General features: G+C 44.3%; 1 protein-coding gene across 1 annotated transcript in view; it reads right to left on the bottom strand.

Annotated features, from left to right (window-relative positions):
* Positions 1-24,233, bottom strand: part of FGGY (FGGY carbohydrate kinase domain containing) — a 381,964-nt gene that overhangs the window by 261,879 nt on the left and 95,852 nt on the right. The window contains exon 2 of the mRNA XM_069981325.1: positions 14,836-14,926. Within this exon, the coding sequence (XP_069837426.1) occupies positions 14,836-14,917 (82 nt within the window). The 5' untranslated portion in view covers positions 14,918-14,926. The remainder of the gene's footprint in view (positions 1-14,835; positions 14,927-24,233) is intronic.

Genomic DNA, 24,233 nt, shown 5'->3' with positions numbered 1-24,233 from the left:
TCTCCATAGAGAACAATGAAGACAGGGGGGAGAGCTTCAAACTGCTTTTTCATGATAAAAATGCATTTTTCAGCTAATAAACCCAATTACAAAGTTTCTTAAAATCGCCTGTTCTATTGATTTCTGCAAAAAAAAATTAACCGACAACGACACTTCTAAGTAATTTTTCCTGTTGTGCTTTTCTAAGAACTCACCCATAGGCTCCATATTATAGACGTCTTTCACTTCCTATTCCCCTCCTGCTACATGCAGTCCTGTCCTGTCCTGGATAATATCATCTTCTGAGAGTATGGGTCAGTGACCCCATGGAAAAAAAAAACATAAAAAACAAAAACACTGCGGTTGACATACTCTGTGCTGCTGGGGACTCTAGGTCGATTTTAGTTTGTAATAGCCCTCTTGTCTTGATTCCCCTCCTTCTCCTGTTACATGTAGCTCTGTGCTCATTAGCGCCATCACATGACTGGACACCCTCATTATCAACACTATTATTATCATGTCCTGAAATGCTCTGTGCTGCTTTTCATCAATATCATTATCTTTGGTAGACCCTAAGCCCCATCATTTGTAATACTGTCCAGGTAACGCTGCCTTCATTTTCCAGGGATCGCTCCCACTGTTCATATCATTCTAAGTAGCAAGATGTTCAGTGCGGGATTTACAGTGATAAGTAACAGAACAGTCGGTGCTCTGTGAGCTCCAGTAATGTAATATCATCACCTGCACTGGATTTACTTGTCAAAGGATTAGGAGACAAGTACAGGCCACCGAGCCACAAATATCAGGCCAGCCTGCGCCTGTGACTACTAGGACAGAGGTGGTTGGATCCCAATCTAATAGCCAGAGCAGAGAACAGCTGCAAAGAGTGTCTCCCACCCTGGAGGACTCGCAGTGTCCATGCTATATATGTTATTTATATGTGCAGCATGTAATGCTTCATTTTTCCAGTAGAGGCACTGCAGGGGAATTGATCACTTGCTGTTGGGTTCCCTCACAGCTTACAACTGAATGCTTAAAGGGGCACTCCATTACTTATTTATTTTTTCAAATCAACTGGTGACAGAAAGTGCCAGAGATTTGTAATTTTCTTCTATTTAAACATCTCCAGTCTTCCTTAACTTATCAGCTGCTGAATGTTCTGCAGGAAGTGTTATTCTTTCCAGTCTGAAGAGCAGGAGAGGTTTTCTATGGGGATTTGCAACTGCCCTGGACAGACAGAGGTGGCAGCAGAGAGCACTGTGTCAGACTGGAAAGAATACACCATTTCCTGCAGGACATACAGCAGCTGATAAGTACTGGATGGGTTGAGATTTTTAAACAGCAGTAATTACAAATCACTTTCTGAAATCAGCTGATTTTAAAGAAAGAAACAATTTCACTGGAGTACCCCTTTAATTTATGATAGGAGGACTCTTGCAACAAAAATGATTGGGCAGGAGAGAACCCCTTTAAATGGGTTATCCAGCGCTACAAAAACATGGCCACTATCTTCCAGTGACAGCTCCGCTCTTGTCTCCAGCTTGGGCAAAGTTTTGCTGCTCAGTTCCATTGAAGTGAATGGAGCTTAATTGCAAACCGCACCTGAACTGGAGACAAGAGTCGTGTTGTCTCTGAAAGAAAGTGGCCATGTTTTTGTAGCACTGGATAACCCCATCTTATTATGCAGATGTTCTCATGGAGGTGATCAGCTGATCATCAACATCTGTTGTCAAAAAAAGTGTCGGAATGGGTGCAAACAAAAGCATATGCCCTAAAGACTTAGAGGCCAGAGACTGTGCTGAGACAACTATGGGATATAATGGGGAGAGGGGGGTGGACTGTCTGGGGAGATGGAGCAGCCGCTTCCTCCTCAGATCACTATTCTCTTCCAGTCTGTTGTAGACATCAAATAATCTCAAGTATCCAGGATGGACCCGCAACACCCACACAGGAAGAGGTCGGGCGAGGAGCCGGACTGTAACAACATACGTGCTCATCTGCTCCCCGGGAACATCTGGACCCTGGAGACACAGAAGAATGATAAAGTCATCCTGTGAATGGGATCCTTCATAGCCAGATGTACTAAACCTGCAGGAAGACCCCCTCCCCGGATCTGATGAGTCGTCCAATGTTGCTTGTTATCGAGAGGGATGCTGTGATGTCAATTAAGACTGTCTCATCATGTTTTTTCGAGTAATAAAAAGTAAACCTTTCTGCTTGCTGTTAGTGAATGGAATCTCATTCACACTTACAGGCTGATAACCAGGGGCGTAGCTAGGATTCATGGGGCGCCATAGCAGTCGCCTTCAAGGTAGCCAGACCACTGCTGATAACCTGCCTCCACCCAAAACTCCTAACAGCTGAGGGTTTGCTCATTGAGCTCTGAGTAAGGGGATAGGCACATTACGGAAATCACACGGATAACTTGCTGCGTATTCTATCACTCGTCTCCGCACGCTCCTGCTTCACTCTCCGTCCGTCCCATGGACTCCATTCTATGGTCAGGTGAATTCCGCTGTTCGCCCAAAGAATTGACATGAAAATTCTTTGGGTGGATGGTGGAATCTGCCTGACCATAGAATAGAGTCCATGGGACGGACGGAGGAACAAAAATGTTTTTAAATCAACTGGTGTCAAAAAGTTACACATATTTGTAAATGACTTCTATTTAAAAAAAAATGAAGTCTTCCAGTACTTATCAGCTGCTGTATGTCCTGCAGGAAGTGGTGTATTCTTTCCAGTCTGACACCATGCTCTCTGCTGCCACCTCTGTCCATGTCAGGAACTGTCCAGAGCAGTAGAGGGTTTTCTATGGGGATTTGCCACTGCTCTGGACAGTTCCTGACATGGACAGAGGTGGCAGAAGAGAGCGCTGTGTGGGACTGGAAAGAATAAACCACTTCCTCCAGGACTTACAGCAACTGGATGGCTTCAGGTTTTTTTTTAAATTGCAGTAAATTACAAATCAGAATAACTTTCTGGCATTAGTTGATCAAAAACATTTTTTCCCCTCTGGAGTACCCCTTTAAGATTTATTAGAATTTCCGCTTTTTGGGATTTATTTTAGATTAGTGTCGCCCTTGCTCCACTCACTGCATTCCCTGGGCTTCTTTGCCTATTATAATGACATGGGGACTCTCTGCTCCTATGCACACCTTGCATAGGTAATGGCAGGGTAATTGGGGCAACTCCAAAATGAATATGTCTGTGAGTTTTGCCAAATTGAAGGAGATTCATTGTTCACTAGTCGCTACCATTGCAGTCAGTCTGTCATTTGCTACCATTGTAGTCAGTCTGTACCTGAAGTAAACATGTCATCTCCTGGTATGATACCGTAGCTTGTTACAATGTATCAGAGCAGTTATAGAAACGTGAGCGATCCCATTGACTGACTGCAGTATGTATGTTATTATGTATTTATCTATTTATTGTCTGTTATTATGAGCAACATATAAATATTTATCTTTATTCAAGTATTTATTTATATCTTTCTAATTATTATTTATTGTGCGATTGTTCAGCAGGACAGACATAGTGGAGTGGTTAGTGGTTGGCGCTGCCTTACTGGTTACTAGTGGTTATACTTGTACTTATACTGTAGCTAAACAGCAGGAAGGAAGTCTGGTTATCACCGAGGAGCCATGACTGGTACTGGACATGTAGTGTTGTATCCTACTGAGCTTTCGCTTCCCCAAGCTTGGTAATAGCAGGCAACAGTTGGAGGAGCCAAGAGGAAAGCAAAATAATGCATGCTTTGCATGATAGGAGTTGTAGTTTGTAAAAGCTAGATAGCCACAGGTTTGAGACTTCTTCTATAGAGGGTACAGATGCTGGGACTTAATAGGAGTTGTAGTTTTGCAATATTTGGAGAGCCAGGGGTTGGGAGACACTACTATAGATGGTATAGAGATATTAGAACCTGCTGGGAGTTGTAGTTTAGCAAGTGCCGAAGAGCCACAGGTTAAAGATAACTGCTATAGGGAGTGCAAGCTGGGGGTATGATGGGCGTTGTAGTTTTCAAAAAGCTGGAGGACTACAGGTTGGAGACCACTGCTATTGGGGGTGCAGAGTTCTCAGGGCAAGATGGTAATTGTAGTTTTGCAACAGTGCCAGAGGTTGGAGATCAGTGCTGCCGAGGGTGCGGATCTGTCAGTGCATGATAGGAGTCGTAATTTTGAAAGCAACATAGTTGTAAAGAGTGCTGTTAGGGGGAAGATGAGAGTTGTAGTTTTGAAAAAGCTGGAGAGTCACAGTTTGGAGAACACTGCTATAGAAGATGCAGAGCTGTCAAGGCATGCTGGGTGTTGTAGTTTTGCAACAGTTGGAGAGCCACAGGATGGAGACCATTGCTATATAGGTAGAGCAAGAAAGGAGTAGTGGTTTTGAAACACCTGGAAAGTCATAGTAGGGGGAATCTGCTTAGAAACAGGGATGGGGAAACTTTTGGCCCTCCAGCTGTTACAAAACTACAACTCCCACCATGCCTGGACAGCCAAAGCGAAGCTTTGGCTGTCTAGGCATGATGGGAATTGTAGTTTTGCAACAGCTGGAGGGCCAAAGGTTCCCCATCCCTGCTATAGGGGATGCAGAACTCTTACAATGCTGGGAGTTGTAATTTTACAACACAAGTTAGGGGACGCTCCTCCCCTATGCTGTAATGCAGCGCTCAGAGTAGCCTCACAAGAGATGAGTGCTTCAGCTGGTTGGGGCCTGATAATATCCCAACAGATGCTGCAAGAGGCACTAAGAATCCTTCAGGACCAGCGAATCAACAAATAAGAGAATGATATAGTGACTTGAAGAGGCTGAAGAGCTCTCTGAGCCCGGTGGACGAGCCATAAGTGGTGACTCCGAGGCTTTTATAAGAGACGTATTGTAAGACACATTTCAGAATATACCCGCAGGGCTCCGCTGCAACTTGACCTTTCTTGCTCTTGGAAACTTCTCAAAATCAAGAATTCAAATAATTTCCTTCTCTTGTTGGATTGTAAAAGTAGTTCTGTCATCTTTCCAACTTGGTCAGGTCATATTGGGGGTTGTAGTGTTCTGTGTATAGAGGATTACATGTGACCCTGGATTTCCTTGGAACAATGCCAGGAGCTGTCACAGTAGGGGTGGAGTTGAATATGCGGTTCTATGGGAGACTCTGAATGGTAAAAAGGTTCTGAAGAGTATAACAGCAGCACTATGGACCAGTAGTTGGTCAGATTGGGGGTTGTAGTGTTCTATGTATATAGTATAGTATAACTGTACTATGGTCATGTTGGGCATTGTAGTGTTCTATGTATAGAGTATATCAGAATTATGCATGGTTATGTCTAGTGGTCAGATAATGCTGGGAGTTGTAGTGTTCTCCGTATAATATACGATAGAATTTTATTATGGTCATGTCCAGTGGTCGGGTCATATTGGGGGTTGTAGTGTTCTGTGTATAGAGGATTATATGGAACCCTGGATTTCCCTGGAACAATGCCAAGAGCTGTCACAATAGGGGTGGAGTTGAATCTTCGGTTCTATGGGAGAGAAATATTTTTAGGGGTTCCCGATGGTAAAGAAGGTTCTGAAGAGTATAACAGAACAGCACTATGGACTAGCACTGAACTATGGCCATGTTGGGCATTGTAGTGTTCTATGTATAGAGTATAACAGAATGGTTATGTATGGTATGGTTATGTCTGGTGGTCGGGTCATGCTGGGAGTTGTAGTTTTTCCATATAATATATGATAGAATTTTATCATGGTCGAGTCCAGTGGTCGGGTCATGCTGGGAGTTGTAGTGTTCTCCGTATAATATATGATAGAATTTTATGTTTTCAATGATCAGAATGGTTATAACGATCATTTTCAAACATATTAGAACTTACGAACGTACGCTACTGCGTATTTTATGTTTTGCGTCTGGTAATCTGTACGCATGTGCGTAACTCTATACCGAAATGTACGCAATCTGTACGCAAATGAATTGCGTACGCAACTTCGGAAATTGAAATTTTGCACCTGGTAATCTGCACGCAAGTGCATGGACTGAAATTTACGCTTCTACTGTATGTTTGTTATTTGTTTGTGAATGTTCGGCGAACACGAACCGATCACAATCTTTTTTTTTTTATGTTCGTGTTCGGGATCTGAACCGAACATCAGGATGTTTGCTCATCACTAGTCATGTTGGGGGTTGTCATGTTCCATGTATAGAATGTAATGGAGGTTATAATATTCTACACCAGTTATATACACCCATATCTCATATAGTGGAATGGGATTTCATGGGATTTTAGCATCACCATTCAGGACTCCCATCCATTTACTATGAGCATGATATTGTAAACAATGAGAGGCGTCATTATCCCGCATAGATAATACACCTGGAGAGTAATTAAAACAATGATCCAGCAGATTATTCCGGGAGGAGCCGGACGTTCTGTTTGTTTTATAAATATCACTGCAGACCTATAAAACATCATACAGAAAGTGATTAGAGCACCGTGACCGTGCATAACTGGTATCTACCCTTATAACTTTCAATAGCTGTTAGATGAATGCACGCTTGGCTGACACGTATTGAAGGTATAAGGGTTAGAGATGAGCGAGCATGCTCGTCCGAGCTTGGTACTCGATGGTACTCGTTACTCGGACGAGCATCTCGCGATACTCAAGACAATGGCATCTTCCTCTTCCTGCATGTTTGGCGGCTTTTTCTCAGCCAATCATCATGCAGGAGAGGCCTTGGGAGCTTGTAGCATCACGTGGGAACCTTACATGTCAATAGCAGCGATTGGCTGGCCAGATCAGATGACCAGGGCATATAAGAATCAGGTCCCGTGATGCTCGCTTCAGACGCAGGCTGGATGAGCATAGGGAGAGAGCTGCTGTCTGTCAGGGAGAGTGTTAGGCAGGGAATATTAGTGTCTGTTAGGGTGGGTTCACAAGGCCGCGCGCCTTTCCGCCGGCTCCATAGACACCATTCTATGGGCCGGCGTATTCTGCTATCCGCCGAAAGAAGTGACATGTCAATGGTGTCTATGGAGCCGGCGGAAAGGTGCGCGGCCGTGCGCGCAGACATACTGCGGAATTCTGCGGAGTTTATCCGCGAGAATTCCGTAGTGTGAACCCACCCTAAGGCAGGAATCATCCACAAAGAACCCAACAGTCCTAAGGGCTACAACTACTTTTTTTTTTTTTTTTTGCTACTCTTGGCTGCTGGTTGGGAATTGTAGTGCAGCTACCGCCATCTTGGCTGCACACTGTGCAGAGCGACTGGTGCCAGAAAGGGGACAGTAAATGGTCCACAAAGACCCCAAATAAATTGCCCAAAGTCCTCTCAGTATAAATTTTTGCTGCTGCTGTACCTTGGCTTGCTGGGATCTGTAGTGCAGCTACACCTATCCCGGCTGTGCAGTGTGCAGTGTAACAGGGCTCTAAAACAAAAAGCACCTGGTACCTGGTACACAGAGACTCCATAGACTACACCAAAAGTCCTCCCAGTTGCATCCAGTTGGGTGCTTTCCTAACATGTGCCAGCACACGCGCCTTGCCAGCCCCAGAGGCATCCATGCACGCTGCCCCTGCTGTTTCCTGTCCATTTCTGTGTCGTTTCCATCATTTGCTGAAGTTTCCAGGTTTTAAGGCAACCTTCCCTGTGCAGAGCTTTGGTCCCCTGCAAAAATGCTTGAATTTCCCATTGACTTCAATGGGGTTCGTTATCGAAAATACTCGTCTCGAGCATCGAGCACCCGAGCATTTTAGTACTCGCTCATCTCTAATAAGGGTAACTTTCCAAGATGTGGCTCTCCAGCAGGTGCAAAACCACAACTCCCAGCATGCTGCAGCTATAAGTGATCACTGTAACCAAGCAGATAAATGTTCTTCTTCCTGAATAAGAAGTTCATGGCGTCCCTGAAGACCAGGGATGGCTGTCCAGGCTGTCCAGGCATGATGGGAACTGTAGTTTTGCAACTACAGGAGAGCCCTATGCCTGTTGGAAGGTTCCCTAGATAATGGCGTTGTGCCACTAGGTCTGAACTTTCATCACAATCCTTTTTATAGCATTGGCACAATTTCCAATTACACACCCAAAAATGATGAAGCCAAATATCTGTGACCTCTGCCCTCCATGATATGTGGTCCCAGCCCTATCAGGCCACTGGAGCGCTCCCTGCACAATGGTTCATATCAATATAAGAAACAGAGATGAACTTTATGCATCCTATCAATCTGTCACATCCATCTTTATAGTGGCTTTTAATGATTCTTAATTCATCCTTGTGCAAATGAAAGAAGGCGGTGTACCTAGCCCTATCATATGTCATGCTATTTGCTGGACTAATGTATCCAAACCTATGGTGATACTGTCTGCTGAGCCAATGTATCTAAATCTGTTGCGATACGGTCTGCTGTTACAGGTCATCTTCACACATTATCTTTTTTGTTTAAAGGGGTACTCTTTTGCTTTCAGATCAGCTGGTTTCAGAAATTTATATAGATTTGTAGTTTACATATATAAAAATCTCCAGTCTTCCAGTACGTATCAGCTGCTGTATGTCCTGCAGAAAGTGGTGTATTCTTTCCAGTCTGACACAGTGCTCTCTGCTGCCACCTCTGTCTATATGAGGAGCTGTCCAGAGCAGTAGCAAATCCCCATAGAAAACCTCTCCTGCTCTGGACAGTTCCTGACATGGACAGAGGTGGCAGCAGAGAGCACTGTATCAGACTTGAAAGAATACACCACTTCCTGAAGGACATACAGCAGCTGATAAGTACTGAAAGAATGGAGATTTTTAAATAGAAGTAAATTACAAAACTGTATAACTTCCTGAAACCTGATGATATGAAAGAAAAATATTTTCGCCGGAGTACCCCTTTAAATAACAGCCATAATTTTTATTTAAAACGACCGCCGTCGTTTTCATTCTTCAGTGGTTCCCATTGAGGTCTACGGAAATGATGGCCATTAGTTCACACAATGCATTGAATAAAATTTATAAAAGACGGCAGATGAAAAGTGAATTAATAATATATGAATGATCAACTTAAAATAGTGGCCGCTGTTCGCTATATAACAGCCGCACAATAACGACACAAACATCAATTTGTCCGTTATTAAAAATTGTAGATTTTTAAGTCACTGTTCTGTGATGTCTTTTATATTAAATTCGACGGACCTTTACAAAAAAAAAGGACACACCCAAAATGGCCATCATTCAGCCTGAACTAGAATCGTGTACCAACGTCCATCATTGTATGATGGCCGCCAAAGTATGTTAGGAGACCGCTGCTAGTTGATCCTCAAAACAACAACTGTTATCTTGAGTATCAAATAACAGCCGTTAAAAATCATTGTGTGAACATAGCCACAATCATTGTATCTATGGCTATCTGGTGTATCTAGGCCTACTGTGTGTGACAATGTCTGCTGAGCCATGTATCTAAGCATATCGAGTGTGATACTAAATTATACTGTCTTCTAGGCAGTGTATCTAATTCTATCTTGTATGATACGGTCTTCTGGGCTGTGTATCTAATTCTATCTTGTATGATACTGTCTTTTGGGCCGTGTATCTAATTCTATGTATCTAATTCTATCTTGTGTAATACTGTCTTTGGGCTTTGTATCTAATTCTATCTTGTGTGATACTGTCTTCTAGGCTGTGTATCTAATTCTATCTTGTGTGATACTGTCTTCTAGGCTGTGTATCTAATTCTATCTTGTATGATACTGTCTTCTAGGCTGTGTATCTAATTCTATCTTGTGTGATACTATCTTCTGGGCTGTGTATCTTATTCTATCATGTATGATACTGTCTTCTAGGCTGTGTATCTAATTCTATCTTGTGTGATACTGTCTTCTAGGCTGTGTATCTAATTCTATATTATGTGATACTATCTTCTAGGCTGTGTATCTAATTCTATCTTGTGTGATACTATCTTCTGGGCTGTGTATCTAATTCTATCTTGTGTGATACTATCTTCTGGGCTGTGTATCTAATTCTATCTTGTATCATACTATCTCTTGGGCTGCATATCTAATTCTATCTTGTATGATACTGTCTGTTGGGCTGTGTATCTAATGCTATCTTGTATCATACTATCTTCTGGGCTGTGTATCTAATTCTATCTTGTTTGATACTGTCTTTTAGGCCATGTAGCTAAATCTATTTAGTATGATACTGTCTTCTGGGCTATGTATCTAAATCTATCTTGTGTGATACTATCTTCTAGGCTGTGTATCTAAATCTATTTTGTATGATACTGTCTGTTGGACTGTGTATTTAACTATTTAACTCGTGTGATACAGTCTGTTGAGTCGTGTATCTAAGCCTATCATGCTGTAATAAAAGCTTAAAAAGGCCTGTATATAAGCTTATCATGTGTGATACTGTCTTCAGAGCCATGTATCTAATTCTATCTTGTGTGATACTGTCTTCTAGGCTGCTGTCCCTAAGTCTATTATGTGTGATACTGTCTTTGGGGCCATGTATCTAAGCCTATCATGTCTGACATTGCCAGTTTGGCCAGTGTATCTAAGCCTATCGCATGTGATCCATTCTCATGTCCCCCTATGTGTTTACTCCACCATGTCACTGTGAGACACAACACGCTTAATGTCAGTCTGTATTCAGCTCCTGGACGGACGCCAGATCTGCGACAAATATAGACAGAGCGCTTTATGGCGCAGGCCCTGGCCCGTGTAAGAACGCCAGGGGACAGCCGCTCCATCCTGTTGCTGCAGTCTCAGTGACAGGGTCTTAAAATGATCTTCCTCCTGTCTATATTTGACCTGTCACCTGACCTATGAGACGGCGGAGGAGAGCGACACGTCCAGGCCCCCTCCCCCCCTCTAAGAGCAGAAACCCACTTAGCTGAATTAGATTTGTAGATGACAGGAGTGATGTATGATGTGGATACAGGAGAAACCCACAACCCATGGGGGGGGGGAGTATGAGCAGAGATACAGTGTATCAGTATGGCGGCTTTATGTTACTACACCCTGGAGGCAAATGATTTGCCTATTCACAATAATAAACCATTGTATCTGTTTCTAAGGAAGGCGAATGAAAAATGCAACTCTTAAAGGGGTATTCCAGCCCCAGCCAATGGTATACTTTCATTATGGTTTTCAAGATCTCTGCTTGCTGTCATTCAATAGGATCTGTAATTGTTTACCGTGATCATAGAACTCGCTGCCCTCCAGCTGTTGAAAAACTACAATTCCCATCATGCCTGGACAGCCAAAGCTTCGCTTTGGCTGTCCAGGCATGATGGGAATTGTAGTTTTGTAACAGCTGTGACACCTGTGCCATAGAGGAATCTACAATTGCCCATTGTGTTGTCCCGTCTGAGGCTGCGTTCACACCTTATGGTAAGGTTGCAGCGACGTTGCGTTATCTTAACCCTCACTGTAACTGGGGGATCACGAAATGGGCAAAAACAGGCGCCCTTGTGTCCATCACATGATCCGGACTGACTTTTATTCAATGGACGTAAACCATTTTAATGACAGCAAGCAGAGATCTTGAAAACCAGAGATCTTGAAAATCCAGCTATACCCTGGATAGGAGAATATGCAATCATGCATCAAGTGGATGGGATGTCGGAGTCAGTGGCAGGTATCACAGCACAATCCATCATGTCTGCCACATTCACTCCATCCTCATCAATGACTATTAGCCAGAAGTATAAATGACATATATAGAACCGGAGAAACGTATGATGTCAGAATACTGTGGGATGCCAGACCATGAGACTACTCTATATGATTGTACTGTACTATATACTGGAGTAGTAAATAATATAATATACAGTATAATAATACTAATAATATTGCATGAAATACAATATATAATCATACTGTATAGTGTAATAACACTAAAAAAGATAATAGAGATAAAATTTAGATGAGGAGTGACGTCTGTACAGCGCTGTGGAATAGGTTGGTGCTATAAGCAGAATGAAGTAAATATAATAAAATAAAAAGGAGGAGTAGCTAGGATTCATGGGGCAACACAGCAAAAGAAAAACTGTATGGGCCCCCAGGCACAACACAAAGCACTGCATATTATTAGCCCTTATGGGTTAATACATAGGTGCAGGAGCAGACTACCTTTTGCTTAACCCCTTATGTACTGAATTGTGTAAGTGACACAAACCTCACTTACATGCTGCAGCACAAAAAAGGGTTAAAAGCAGAAGAGAAGGAGATGGCTAGGGCACTGATAACCCCTGACCTCTGCAGGAGCTCCAGAGAACAGAGGTCCAGGGTTATCAGAGGAGTGAAGCAGAGACCTTATTCTCTTCTGCTTTTAACCTTTTTTTGTGCTGCAGCATTAAGTAATGTTTGTGTCACTTACACACTTTAGTACTTAAGAGGTTAAGTGACACAGGACGCTTTTATCTTCCCTGTACATCCCAGGGCCCCCTTCCCTCACGGGCCCCATAGCAGATGCCTACCCTGCCTCTATGTTAGCTACACCACTGAAATAAAATGTTATATAATTACAGTACAATAAGTACAGTAATGATATAATATTATAATATAATACAATAACAATATCATATAGTGTAACAGCATAATATAGTATAATAACAGACTTATAGCATGATAATGGGATGATGTAGGGCAGAGATAGGGAACCTTTTTCCCTCCAGCTGTGGCAAACTACAATTCCCATCATGCCTGGACATCCAAAGCTATGCTGAATAATATTATTACTATATTCAAGGAAAGAATTAAAGGCTTTATCCAGGATTAGAAAAACATAGCTGCTTTCTTACAGAAACAGCACCACCCTTGTCCTCAGGGTGTGTGTGGTATTAAAACCCAACACCCTAACTTTAATGGAACTGATCTGCAATAGCAAACCCAAACTAGGGATGGAAGTGGCGGTATTTTGGGGAAATCCTAATCCTATATGATCCCTTTATTTATAGTGGAGTTCACGTAGGTGGTAAAAAGAAAACCCTATACTCACCTCCCTCACTCCCACACACACGAAAACACAGCACCCTGATCTCTTCTGTGCACGGCTTTTGGGTTGTCGCATAGTGGCCAATCAGTGGCTGCAGAACTCAATACCATGGGCAGACCCCGCCTGAAACTGGAAGCGCTGCGCAGCGGGAAGCGGTGCTCCATGATACTGATGGTAGTGGGGGAGTGAGGAAAGGGAGTATAGGGTTTTATATCTTTTATCTGCTAGTTAAAGTTAAAGCTAAGTTAAAGCGTACCTGTCATGAAGTCCTCTGACCCGATCAACGGTGAAATCCATTCTGCAGACGGAAGTTCGTGTATCTTTGAATACGACCATGTCATGATAGTAATGCACGTGGCCCCGATTAGATCAGAATGGGGATTGTGTGCATTATCATCACCGTGGTCATATCCATGGATACCCCTACTTCATGGCAGGTAGGCTTTAATTCCTGGAATACCTCTTTGAGTATTATGATATAATATATTATAATATAGCATAATAATATTATAGTATAATTGCATAATACGGCATAATAACATGTTATAACGTAATATAATAATATAGTGCAGAATAATAATTTCATGTAGATATAATTTCATGATATAATAATTTTATGTAGTATAATAAAATACTATAGTAGAGTATAGTATAATATGACTTACTTATAATTATGTGATAAAGTAAGGTATTATATCATGGTAAATATTAAGCATTATATAACATATTATAGTATAGTTCAGGGAAGAAAAAGAGTGCTGCACCTCACACCTATGGCTGATACTAGTACCTCTCGGCTGCATAAAAAACATCAGAATTCTGTATGTGAATTGATCAAGCCACACTGCCCCATGTACCGCGTGCAGGTATCTGATACACATGGGTCCACACTGTGCCGGTCAGTGACCACCACCCCCGCAGGCATGCACAGTCAGGGAAGGGAGGCCATGGAACGGCCCTGCGACCCCCATGCCACAGGACCAGACCCAAAAATGCCACACCAAAACCCAGCCAGCACCACCGGTGCAGGAAGCTGCCCCCAAACAGCACAAGTCTGGATAAGGTATTGCACTCACCATAGCTATCAAAGATAGAATGGGACAGACAGGAGGGATTAAAACCATGTGCACTCAGGTGTCTCCTGCTAATTGCGGTCATGTGGGTCTCACCAGGAGGAGTGCAAAACACGGAGAACAGCCGAGAGGTACTAGTATCAGCCATAGGTGTGAGGTGCAGCACTCTTTTTCTTCCCTGAACCGTATTTTGTTTCTCTCTTTTCTCCATGTTTTGCACTCCTCCTGGTGAGACCCACATGACCGCAATTAGCAGGAGACACCTGAGTGCACATGGTTTTAATCCCTCCTGTCTGTCCCATTCTATCTTTGATAGCTATGGTGAGTGCAATACCTTATCCAGACTTGTGCTGTTTGGGGGCAGCTTCCTCCGCCGGTGGTGCTGGCTGGGTTTTGGTGTGGCATTTTTGGGTCTGGTCCTGTGGCATGGGGGTTGCAGGGCCGTTCCATGCCCTCCCTTTCCTGACTGTGCATGCCTGCGGGGTTGGTGGCCACTGACTGGCACGGTGTGGACTTAGTGTAGGGACCCATGTGTATCAGATACCGGCACGAGGTACATGTGGCAGTGTGGCTTGATCAATTCATACACAAAATTCTGATGTGTTTTTTATTTAGCCTAGCGGCACTAGTATCAGCCATAGGTGTGAGGTGCAGCACTCTTTTTCTTCCCTGAACCATATTATAGTATAGTATAATAACATAATGGGGGCAGATGATGCTTATTTTTTACCCGACCCATCACTATAGTATAATGTAATACAGTATAATAACAGACTAACATAACATAGGATAATAGTCTAATCTGGCAGTAAGTCCAATACCGTGCTCTGGTCCCAGGATAATTCCCATATATATGATGGCGATTTCTCCGGATTCGCGCTCAGTATACCGCAACCTCCACATTCCAATACACTAAAAAAATAAATAAATTCCTATGAACCTTTGGTTAACTCTTTGCCCCCCAGGTAATTTATGGCTCCGCACAGTAACTACCTATGTAGGACGTGGGATATTAAACATTCTAGTCATCAAAGCAATGACTGCAGGTCTAAAAATACTTTCCATCGCCGTATAGATCATCCCGGCCACTGACAGCTTTTATTGATGAAAAATACTTTCCTCCAGATAAATGTGTCCCCTATAGAACAGCAGAGGGGAGCAGGAAAGGTATGGGGGGAAGTGGGCGGCTGACAGCTATCTCCATTGATAAAGAGCTCCCCCCTCCCTTTATTCTGCCTCTGGCAGGGGCAGCTTTACAGAACTGGAGGATTCATCTGGAGGCTGCTGACAGCTTATCTACAAGGATGGCTGTAAATCTTACTGGGCCATACATGTTACTGCTCTGGGACTCCTCCATATACATGTTACTGCTCTGGGACTCCTCCATACATGTAACTGCTCTGGGGCTCCTGCATATACATGTTACTGCTCTGGGACTCCTCCATATACATGTTACTGCTCTGGGACTCCTCCATATACATGTTACTGCTCTGGGACTCCTCCATACATGTTACTGCTCTGGGGCTCCTCCATACATATTACTGCTCTGGGGCTCCTCCATATACATGTTACTGCTCTGGGGCTCCTCCATACATATTACTGCTCTGGGACTCCTCCATACACATGTTACTGCTCTGGGACTCCTCCATATACATGTTACTGCTCTGGGACTCCTCCATATACATGTTACTGCTCTGGGACTCCTCCATATACATGTTACTGCTCTGGGACTCCTCCATTTACATGTTACTGCTCCGGGACTCCTCCATACACATGTTACTGCTCTGGGACTCCTCCATATACATGTTACTGCTCTGGGACTCCTCCATTTACATGTTACTGCTCTGGGGCTCCTCCATACACATATTACTGCTCTGGGACTCCTCCATACATGTTACTGCTCTGGGACTCCTCCATATACATGTTACTGCTCTGGGACTCCTCCATTTACATGTTACTGCTCTGGGGCTCCTCCATACATGTTACTGCTCTGGGACTCCTCCATATACATGTTACTGCTCTGGGACTCCTCCATACATGTTACTGCTCTGGGACTCCTCCATATACATGTTACTGCTCTGGGGCTCCTCCATTTACATGTTACTGCTCTGGGGCTCCTCCATACATGTTACTGCTCTGGGGCTCCTCCATTTACATGTTACTGCTCTGGGGCTCCTCCATATACATATTACTGCTCTGGGACTCCTCCATATACAAGTTACTGCTTTAGGGCTCCTCCATATACATGTTACTGCTCTGGGACTCCTCCATATAAATGTTACTGCTCTGGGGCTCCTCCATATACATGTTACTGCTCTGGGGCTCCTCCATACACATGTTACTGCTCTGGGGCTCCTCCATTTACATGTTACTGCTCTGGGACTCCTCCATATACATGTTACTGCTCTGGGGCTCCTCCATACACATGTTACTGCTCTGGGACTCCTCCATACATATTACTGCTCTGGGACTCCTCCATATACATGTTACTGCTCTGGGACTCCTCCATACATATTACTGCTCTGGGACTCCTCCATATACATGTTACTGCTCTGGGACTCCTCCATACATATTACTGCTCTGGGACTCCTCCATATACATGTTACTGCTCTGGGACTCCTCCATTTACATGTTACTGCTCTGGGACTCCTCCATACATGTTACTGCTCTGGGGCTCCTCCATACATGTTACTGCTCTGGGGCTCCTCCATATACATATTACTGCTCTGGGGCTCCTCCATACACATGTTACTGCTCTGGGACTCCTCCATACATGTTACTGCTCTGGGGCTCCTCCATATACATGTTACTGCTCTGGGACTCCTCCATACATGTTACTGCTCTGGGGCTCCTCCATACACATGTTACTGCTCTGGGGCTCCTCCATGTACATGTTACTGCTCTGGGGCTCCTCCATACACATGTTACTGCTCTGAGACTCCTCCATTTACATGTTACTGCTCTGGGGCTCCTCCATACATGTTACTGCTCTGGGGCTCCTCCATATACATGTTACTGCTCTGGGACTCCTCCATACACATATTACTGCTCTGGGACTCCTCCATACATGTTACTGCTCTGGGACTCCTCCATATACATGTTACTGCTCTGGGGCTCCTCCATACACATGTTACTGCTCTGGGACTCCTCCATACATATTACTGCTCTGGGGGTCCTCCATATACATGTTACTGCTTTGGGGCTCCTCCATTTACATGTTACTGCTCTGGGGCTCCTCCATACATATTACTGCTCTGGGGCTCCTCCATACACATGTTACTGATCTGGGACTCCTCCATACATGTAACTGCTCTGGGACTCCTCCGTATACATGTTACTGCTCCGGGACTCCTCCATATAAATGTTACTGCTCTGGGGCTCCTCCATATACATGTTACTGCTCTGGGGCTCCTCCATATACATATTACTGCTCTGGGGCTCCTCCATATACATGTTACTGCTCTGGGGCTCCTCCATATACATATTACTGCTCTGGGGCTCCTCCATATACATGTTACTGCTCTGGGGCTCCTCCATATACATGTTACTGCTCTGGGGCTCCTCCATATACATGTTACTGCTCTGGGGCTCCTCCATATACATATTACTGCTCTGGGACTTCTCCATACATATTACTGCTCTGGGACTCCTCCATACATGTTACTGCTCTGGGGCTCCTCCATACATGTTACTGCTCTGGGGCTCCTCCATACATGTTACTGCTCTGGGACTTCTCCATACATATTACTGCTCTGGGACTCCTCCATATAAATGTTACTGCTCTGGGACTCCTCCATATATATGTTACTGCTCTGGGGCTCCTCCATACATGTTACTGCTCTGGGACTCCTCCATACATGTTACTGCTCTGGGACTCCTCCATACATATTACTGCTCTGGGACTCCTCCATATAAATGTTACTGCTCTGGGGCTCCTCCATATACATATTACTGCTCTGGGGCTCCTCCATACACATGTTACTGCTCTGGGGCTCCTCCATACACATGTTACTGCTCTGGGACTCCTCCATACATATTACTGCTCTGGGACTCCTCCATACATGTTACTGCTCTGGGACTCCTCCATATAAATGTTACTGCTCTGGGGCTCCTCCATATACATGTTACTGCTCTGGGGCTCCTCCATACACATGTTACTGCTTTGGGGCTCCTCCATTTACATGTTACTGCTCTGGGGCTCTGCCATACATGTTACTGCTCTGGGACTCCTCCATATACAAGTTACTGCTCTGGGACTCCTCCATATAAATGTTCCTGCTCTGGGGCTCCTCCATATACATGTTACTGCTCTGGGCTCCTCCATATACATGTTACTGCTCTGGGCTCCTCCATATACATGTTACTGCTCTGGGCTCCTCCATATACATGTTCCTGCTCTGGGGCTCCTCCATATACATGTTACTGCTCTGGGACTCCTCCATACATGTTACTGCTCTGGGGCTCCGCCATACATGTTACTGCTCCGGGGCTCCTCCATGTACATGTTACTGCTCTGGGGCTCCTCCATACACATGTAACTGCTCCGGGGCTCCTCCATGTACATGTTACTGCTCTGGGGCTCCTCCATATACAAGTTACTGCTCTGGGGCTCCTCCATACACATGTAACTGCTCCGGGGCTCCTCCATATACATGTTACTGCTCTGGGGCTCCTCCATACATATTACTGCTCTGGGGCTCCTCCATACATGTTACTGCTCTGGGCTCCTCCATATACAAGTTACTGCTCTGGGGCTCCTCCATATACATGTTACTGCTCTGGGACTCCTCCATACATGTTACTGCTCTGGGGCTCCTCCATACATGTTACTGCTCTGGGGCTCCTCCATATACATGTTACTGCTCTGGGGCTCCTCCATATACATGTTACTGCTCTGGGGCTCCTGCATATACATGTTACTGCTCTGGGGCTCCTCCATACATGTTACTGCTCTGGGGCTCCTCCATATACAAGTTACTGCTCCGGGATATAATGGTGGATAATAGACTTAAGAATTGGGAGGAGGTTAGACAGGAATATGTACTATCGGGAAATTGTTGGTATACATATACCCAGATATATATGGGGATAAAGGTGGGAATAAGAAGGGATGGGGGTAAGGTACAGAGTGAACGAATGATTGAGGGTATTAGGGACTCCGGCTCCGGACTAATGGGAATCTCCTATATTTATAGATACCTTATTAGTGTATCAGAGGGAAGTTCTAAAAGTAAGAATAAATGGGAGGAAGAGATTGGGGAATTGTCCGAATTACAATGGATGAGAATACTGCGGAGTATAAGGGATGTTTCGAAATCGTTTAATCACAAAATTGTTCAGTATAACATTGTACAAAGGTTGTATTGCACCCCCTTATTCTTGGCAAGAATTAGACATGTAAATACTAATAGCTGCCCTAGGTGTGGGATGAGGGAGGTGGGGTTCCTACACATGGTATGGTCATGTCAAGAGTTGGGGGGTTTCTGGGAGGCAATCCTGTTAAATATAAAAAATACAATGGGGATAGAGATTCCCAGTAGTCCGGTAGTAACAATATTGGGGGAGGTGTCTTCGATAGAGTCATCTAAAATAATACGGAAGAAAGTTAGTAGGTTCCTGTTCTATGGGCGACTGGTTATAACAAGGAAGTGGATGTCAACTAATGCCCCCTCATACCATGAATGGGAAGGTTGTATGAGAACTTGTGAAAGGTATTATCATAACTGAGGAGGAGGTTGTGGTTTTTTGTTTTTTTTTGTTTTTGTTTTTTCCCTCTCTCTGAGGGTGGGGGAGATGGGATGGTTTGGGTGGGTTGGGATGGGTAGAAAATGATAAATGATATGTTGATGTGTTTTTTTAAGGCTTTTTTGTATTGATATAATGGAAAAATAAAAGTTTATTAATTAAGTTACTGCTCCGGGACTCCTCCGTATACATGTTACTGCTCTGGGGCTCCTCCATACATATAACTGCTCTGGGGCTCCTCCATACATGTTACTGCTCTGGGCTTCTCCATACACATGTAACTGCTCCGGGGCTCCTCCATACATATTACTGCTCTGGGGCTCCTCCATACATGTTACTGCTCTGGGCTTCTCCATACACATGTAACTGCTCCGGGGCTCCTCCATATACAAGTTACTGCTCTGGGGCTAATCAATATACATGTAACTGCTCTGGGCTCCTCCATACATGTTACTGCTCTGGGCTCCTCCATACATGTTACTGCTCTGGGGCTCCTCCATACATGTTACTGCTCTGGGCTCCTCCATACATGTTACTGCTCTGGGCTCCTCCATATACAAGTTACTGCTCTGGGGCTCCTCCATATACATGTTACTGCTCTGGGGCTCCTCCATACACATGTTACTGCTCTGGGGCTCCTTTATACACATGTTACTGCTCTGGGGCTCCTTCATACATGTTACTGCTCTGGGGCTCCTCCATATACATGTTACTGCTCTGGGCTCCTCCATACATATGTTACTGCTCTGGGACTCCTCCATACATGTTACTGCTCCGGGACTCCTCCATATACATGTTCCTGCTCTGGGGCTCCTCCATATACATGTTACTGCTCTGGGGCTCCTCCATATACATGTTACTGCTCTGGGGCTCCTCCATACACATGTTACTGCTCAGTAGTTGAGCAAATTGTGACGCCAGTTCTGTGGTGTACGGCTAGTGATTGTCGGTAGTCTTGAGTGGCAACTAACCCACCCAGGCTATAGGTACCGCCACTCATAGAAAGGGGAAAAGTAAGCCAAGGTGTACGGTTTGTGTGTGTGGGTGCTGGTGCGTACGACGTATGAGTCCCAGTGTTGTAAAAAATAGAACAGCTTTACTGTAAAGTCTTTGAGCAGTACAATACACTTTCACAAAATAAATAAATCTTTGACACAGACTTTAATGCTGGAACTTGTTGTGCTTAAAGGGGTAGTGCGGCGCAAAAAAATTATTCACAGAATAACACACATTACAAAGTTATACAACTTTGTAATGTATGTTATGTCTGTGAATCGCCCCCTTCCCGTGTCCCACCACCCCCGCCCGTGTACCCGGAAGTGTGTGGTGCATTATACATTACCTGATCCGTGTCAAGGCCGTCCGCCATCTTGTGCCAAACGTCATCTTCGGACGCACGGCCGAATCGCTGCCGCCGTCCCCCCTCCGCCGCGTCATAACTGTGCTCAGCCGCGATTGGCGATTCACAGACATAACATACATTACAAAGTTGTATAACTTTGTAATGTGTGTTATTCTGTGAATAATTTTTTAGCGCCGCACTACCCCTTTAAGGAGATGCTGAAGGAATAGGGTAGAAAAAAGGGTAGCTGTAGTGGTGCTTGGAGAGTAGAGTAGAGGAGTTTGTCAGAGGATCCCCAACCCAAAATACCTGTGTACTCTGCCGGAACTTGAAGAGATATACTTTATAGTGAGAAGTTTACTTGTAATGGGGTTTAGATTGTGTCTAACCACCCTGTGCCCTACAGTGTCAAGCTACCCGTCCTGCCAGGGTACTACAAGCCCCAGCCGTGGTTATTTAGGCTTAGGTAAGTGTCCAGGGGTGTCCCAGTTACCTGCACTGCAAGATAGGATACGTAGACCTACTTTGCGGTAGCTTTGTCCTATACAGGCTAGTTCCTCTTGTGTTCAGGATACCACCTGTGGTGGGACACCACATATAGCTGCAGAATATTGACTCTTTCAATCTAGATAGCTAACTGGACTAATGGTGATCTGAATTATTAAAGGGGAACTCCAGGTAGAGGTTAAAAAAATGAAACTTCTGCAGTTTTTTTTTTTTTTGGGGGGGGGAGTTGTTCTGTATTGCGTTTCTGTACTTCCTGGTTGAGCAGTTCCTGAATGCAGTACTGGTTCCAGAATGCAATGCTTTCCCTCAACTGTTCATCACAGTCCACAGTCCTTGCTGCACCTGCTTCTGACCGGTCAGAGATGGTGAATCACTCAGGGGATTGGGGGGTCCAGACAAGCCTCCTGTAACATCACGCCCTGCCCCCTGTCTGCATCATCAGCCTGTCCTCAGCAAACACACACAATGTGACACAGGGGCATGGGAGATTTGTCTCCTAAGGTGGGAGAGCAGAGAGGGCAGGAGACAATGTGAATTGGCACAGAAGCCATTTTTCTTCACTTCCTGGATTTCTATTAGCTACCAGTGTGGCAGAACTGTACAGATAAGGTAATACATTGTATAGACACATCTATATAACTTTTAATAGAAAAGAAATTTTCCTTTAAAATCACAGCCACATATCCCCTCAAAGGTATTTATGTATTGTACATGCAGCTAAGACAGATAAATGTCTAAGGTATTTTCCCGTCCCCCTTTTTTTTATATTTATCGTTCCGTTTCCAGCTAAAACCAAATCTTTATAAAACAAATGCGGGAACGTTTATGTCTTTTATTAAGGCTAGAATTGTTCCTAGAATTTCTCCAACATTAATCGCCATAAAGAACAGAATGTTACATCCACATCTATTCCTAGGAGAAGGCAGCGAGGGCTGCCAGGAAGTGTCACCATCTTTGGTGCGGTTTGTCCCCTTCGTGCTGAATTGCGCAGAAAATAGAAATAAATAAAATCTGTTTTACACAAGATGTATCGAGCGTCTGCGTAAGATCAGCGTTTCTGTCATGTAGAGTATGCAGGCAGAGCTAAGTGTGGTTGGGTTGTGGGGCATCAGTCCTGGGAGCCTGGAGGGGTGCCAGGCGGGGGGTAAGGGGGGGGGGGTGTACTACAGAGGGTTCAGTTGGGGTCAGATGGGGCCCATAAAGGCTTTATTCCCCATATAATGAGACCAGTGCTATAAATGAAGCATCAGAGATGAGGTAGTTACATGTTATGTTTCTGCTTTCAGTCGAAGCCCTGGTGGGTCAGTGTGAAAAGCTCTGTGGGACCATTAAATAACCGGCATAAGGATCTTATTGGTCCACTGGGAAAATTAGACTAGAAGCCTTGGAGGTCGATGGGTAATCAGAAGTCATAGCCCTGGTGGCTTAGTGGGAATACCATTGTCTGCATCCTGATTGGGCCAGGATTTGATGGTCCAGGGTGGAAGTATTACCAAGATGGTAGTGAAAATAGGTTTGTTTCTTTGTGGTTCATTAAGTAAATCAGTGTTGGTGGGAAATTTAGACTAGAATTCAGATCAATGGTGGATCAGTGGAGGAGTCACTGTTGGGAGCCCTGGTGGTCCAGTGAGCCAGAACACTGATTAATCAGTGGATAATCTTACCATAGTGTAATCCCTGGTGGTCTAGTGAGAAACCAATGTCCAAAAGGAAAAAGGTGTTCATGAACATGTAACTGTAACTATTGATCAGTCCATCACTGGACTTCACTGACCCCCTAGTCCAGTTGGAAAACTGCAGTCAGTACCCTGGCAATCTAGTGAATAAAGCATAATATAAGCCCTGGTGGTTTAGTGGATGAACATAGTCAGGATTTGGTGGTCCAGTGAGAAAACAGGTGCTAGTTTCTTATAGGAATATGGTTGTCGGGCCCTGGTTATCCAACCTGTCAGCTCCTTGGATGAATCCACCAGTGAGCCTTATTAACCCCTCGGTGTCCTCGCCATTTACTCCTTATGTGTTAACAAAGTCGTCCGTGAGAGAATCTCATAATCCAAATAAAAGTAGAAAACGAATCACAGATTGCACTCTTTTTTTTTTAGAGTTTGACCTTTTCTTTGATATTTTGAGCGTTTTTACTTCGTCTGCCAATAGTGTTAATCACACTGCTGCTGGAGACGTTTTTGTGGCTCGTTTTTGACATTTTCAAGGCTGATATTTGTGATATTTACAAATCCTATTTTCATCTATTTCAGCCCTATTCATAGCAAGTCACAGAAAAAGCCCAGATGAGACCAGGTCCCATAGCTGCATCCACTAAATTACATTCTATAACATGTTCATCCTGATCTGCCTGATTCACAAGAGGTAATGTCCAGGACTGCATAACTGCAATATGTACAGATCCGATTGCAGCATCTGTCACAGTGCGGAGGACAGTCCCCGGGGGGGCGCCGGCATGATTGACCCCCAGTGAGGGGGAAAAATTTACATTTGAAGTGACAGTCGTTCCTGAGAAACAAAAAGGAGGTCAGAACGGGGACAGGAAGAGATGTTGATGCCTTGGGGTCCTTCAAGGAAAGTGGAAGAAAGTTTAGTAAGATGTATATGAGAAACCTGCTAGCA

The sequence above is a fragment of the Dendropsophus ebraccatus genome, chromosome 8 (genome assembly GCF_027789765.1).
Source record: "Dendropsophus ebraccatus isolate aDenEbr1 chromosome 8, aDenEbr1.pat, whole genome shotgun sequence".
Lineage (NCBI taxonomy): Eukaryota > Metazoa > Chordata > Amphibia > Anura > Hylidae > Dendropsophus > Dendropsophus ebraccatus.
This window is presented reverse-complemented; position numbering and strand designations above follow the sequence as displayed.